General features: G+C 43.6%; 1 protein-coding gene across 1 annotated transcript in view; it reads right to left on the reverse strand.

Moving 5' to 3' along the window:
• The window catches only part of NXPH1 (neurexophilin 1), a 260,402-nt gene extending 257,221 nt beyond the window's left edge, over positions 1-3,181 (reverse strand). The window contains exon 1 of the mRNA XM_083144825.1: positions 2,616-3,181. Coding sequence (XP_083000951.1) covers positions 2,616-2,669 — 54 coding nt within the window. The 5' untranslated portion in view covers positions 2,670-3,181. The remainder of the gene's footprint in view (positions 1-2,615) is intronic.
• Between the last annotated feature and the right edge of the window lie 652 nt (positions 3,182-3,833).

The following is a 3,833-nucleotide window of genomic DNA, read 5'->3' on the forward strand; positions in this document are numbered from 1 at the left end:
AGCACCATGGACAGCTCCTGATCAGTAATACGGTGCTGCATTAAACTTACCTACAAACTGAGTGTATAGAGTGAGTTTATACATGAAGTATGAATATATGTTTATATCTAAAGTTCTCACACTCCACCTGAAATGCAGCCTTATCATTCGCACTTAGGCAAAGTGTACACCGGTGAGAATACTTTCTTGGCACGTGGATAGTAAATGAGCAGCGATACCGCAAAGTCCCGGTGTGACCCGCGATGTTTAGATGTTTACCGCTGGCTGTCTGCGCAGTAGACTCGCCAGGTATTGGGATATGCAGATTGATGAATCCCTATTGAATACATTATATAAAAAAAAAAAACAATACACCAACCACCTGCACACAATATCTTATTGTAGAAAAAAGTTATCCTGCAACACATTACTTTTCTTAATTAACAATATTTGACCATGTCATGGCTAGCCATAATTAATAAGTGGACACGCATACATACATACATACATACATACATACATACATACATACACACACACACACACACACACACACACACACACACACACACACAGACAGACAGACAGACAGACAGACATACAGACACACACACACACACACACACAAACGCACAGACATATATACCTACATACATACATACACACACACACACACACACACACACACACACACATACTTTACATACATTAAATGGAAGATAATGGGTTAATCAGAGGTGGTTGTATATAGCAAGTCCCTATTGTTGTATAGTTTTGCCATTGTCTACAGGTTATTAGTGATGTACCTAGGAGGAACTGACACTGTGGGATCGATATTTCCTAAGTTTCTTGTTGAATCCCCCCCCCCCCAAATACTTTGTTGTGTGTTCGGATTCTTGGTCTTCATGGTTCAGGAGCCGCAATGTCTTGAGTGAAATTGGAAAATTGTCTCCTATTCCACAATTGCCTTACCCCCTGTGAAAATGCATTCAGGTAATGAAGTCTGTAACTAAACGGTAATTGAATCAGCATAATTTGCACACTGAATGGTTTTTCAAATGCTCCCAGTTTACAATTAAAACAGAATTAATGCGCTTGTTGTTCAGCTTGCGCTACATTCGGATAAATCCAGCACAGTTGTTATAATGAGAGAGAGGGAGAGATAAAGGAAAACAGTTTGGTTGCCAACGAACACATTTTAAAAATTTAACGCAGCTGATTTATGTATTCCCCACGTTGTTACAATGGTAGTAAATACTGCCTATAGCAGACGCAGCAAATCGCACTGGGATGCGCTGCAAAGCGACTAAAATGTGTTGCGACTTGGGTAGACTTTTATATTGCATTTCCGAAGTCCGGAATTCGTAGCAATTCGGGATGTTCATGGCACTGGCTTCTAAAGTGTAGATCATGAATCTTAATAAGGAAAAAAAAGATGGGGGGAGGGTTTGAAGCCAAAACAGCTGTGTCTGGTGCCTCGGTGTTCACCTGCCATGCTTGAAGTGCCAAGTAGCACTGAGTGTGACGCACAGCGCCACCTGGTGGCAGAGCTGAGGCAAGGTCTCTTGGTACGACCAAGACAGACTTTTTTTTCTGCAGCTGCAGAAGGTTAATTTTGACCATTTTCAGTCCTCTCCATGGCACAGTGTTACTTCCAAAGACAATGAACTAAGTCTGGTTGTTGTCAGTCATACTATAGTTACTGTACGAAGAACTCAATTATCAGGGACTCTTGGTCAATAAACACTTATAAGAGTTGCAAATGTTTACAAATGTAGTCACCCCCCCCCCCCCCTTCATTTTACAGATAACTACCTAAACCTACACACCTATAGGGGCCTCAAGACTCTTTAACGCCATAGGTACGAGCATTGAGTTTGAGAACTATCTCGAGGGCCTCTTTTAAAAGTAGCAGGTTCCCCCACCTTCTGCAATGTCAATCTTATCTTTGCAGTCTTAGAACACATGGCAAAAGTTCTGACTCGATTCTCACATTGTCCATAAGAATCATCCATTCATCAGCTTGTGAAAAATCACTTCCTAATAATGCATATCTGCAGCAATGCAATAATAATTATTATTAATGTGCATGGTCTGGCCACCGGGTTACTATTTTATTGTGATTTAATTTTTATTGTCTTGGAACTTTGTGTCAATTACCCAAAAAAAGTTTCCATGGATTCGATGATAAATGACACTTCCGTCCCAGCAGTCACTGCTTCACTTCAGATACTCATAGACATTGACTTTAAAATAAAATAAAATAAAAACAGCAGGAAAGAGCCTGCCTGTACATCTGCATTCTACTGGGGGGACTACAAGTCCCAAGATGCAATGCAAGCCTCTGACTTTTAATTCCCAACAGCTGCAGAACCCCAGCTTGATTTATAGTGCTCCAGACTAATGCAAAGGACACCCTGATGTGAGGAGAACATATTTCACCCCATCTTGTGAGTAGACCCCAATACACCCCCTGATGATTTAAAGACCAAGGACAGGGCGTTATCCAACACCTGCTCTACCGGTAATTCTGAAAGTGGAGTCTGTGCATAGTAAGGGGCTACAAGAGGGGGTGAAGGCACAGCAATAGGAGATAGGGGCAAGCACTGATAAGTGAAGTCAGGAATGGAACTCACCAGGTGCAGAGTAGACTGGAGCAGCAGCGCAGAGATACAATACACAGCCTGCATCCTCCCTGATGAAAGTTACACGGGGTGATCCTGCTCGGGCGACTATTCCTTCAGGAACATAAATCCAAGATCTGACATCCACTTTACAAAACCTGGAGAGCTCTCACCAGCCTGGGTAAAAAGGAAATTATACACCCCATGACCACAAGACAGTGGCTTAACACTTCTAGGCAAGAGCTGAGACTATAAGTGGAGAGTGGGGTCTGAAGAAGGCAAAAATTAAAAAAAAATAAGAAAAAATGGATAAAAAGAGACTGAAAGCTGGTAGGACGAAGTTAATCCAGCAGGGATGCGATCATACAGTTGTTCGAAGGCAGGATTATGCTGCAGATAGATCACTTGCCATCAGTCCAAGTGTGAGTGGGTTTTTTGGAGGGTGGGGGTTTCAGCCAGAATGCAATAGGTTGCTTTGTAGCAATAGGCTGCCCTTGCTTCCTGGGACTGAGCTCTGACTGACTGACTGCGCTGCTGAGCTGCTCTGTGCACTATATCTGGGGCTACAGCCTGCAGGGGAAGAACAGGCAGAGGCAGCGCAGGATCAGGGTGCAGGGCTGTGCCAGCGAGGCTGCTTCAAGGGTGCACATTGCATGGGTTCTTGACTTTCACTTTGTCTGGGGATCAGGGGAAAGTCATCCACCACTGCATATTATCCAAGCTAGCAAGCAGGGGGCAACTGGGCAGTAAAACACACACACAGTATATCCAGTATATCTAGTGTCATGCAGAATACAACACAAAGCAGCTGAGACTCACATGCCTCTGTGTGCATCTGGTACTATGGTAGTGTGCAGCGAGCACCTGGGGGAGCTGCAGAGGAGCAGGCAGGCAGGGGCTGTAGCATGGGGGGCTCAGGCTGGCAGAGGGTACCTGGATCTCTCCCAGGAGTCAGGTCCTGCCTGCAGGGCAGCTAATAGATCCCCCACTTTCTGTCGGGACAGAGCAAGTAGTCGTGGACTCCTTGAGTCGACTTTAGAGACTTTTTGGCTGCAGATTCCGACCTTTACCAATCGATATTTATGTCATAGCGGTATAGTAAAATGTACTGTGCTGTGTGGTAAATGGAGAAGATTCACAAGAAAAAGGGACATTTACTGTTAATAATAAAAAAAAAATGAATTAAAAAAAAATGATTTATTGCAGTACATAACCCTGACACTAGGGGCT

Source organism: Crinia signifera, chromosome 5, assembly GCF_055691185.1.
Source record: "Crinia signifera chromosome 5, ASM5569118v1, whole genome shotgun sequence".
NCBI lineage: Eukaryota > Metazoa > Chordata > Amphibia > Anura > Myobatrachidae > Crinia > Crinia signifera.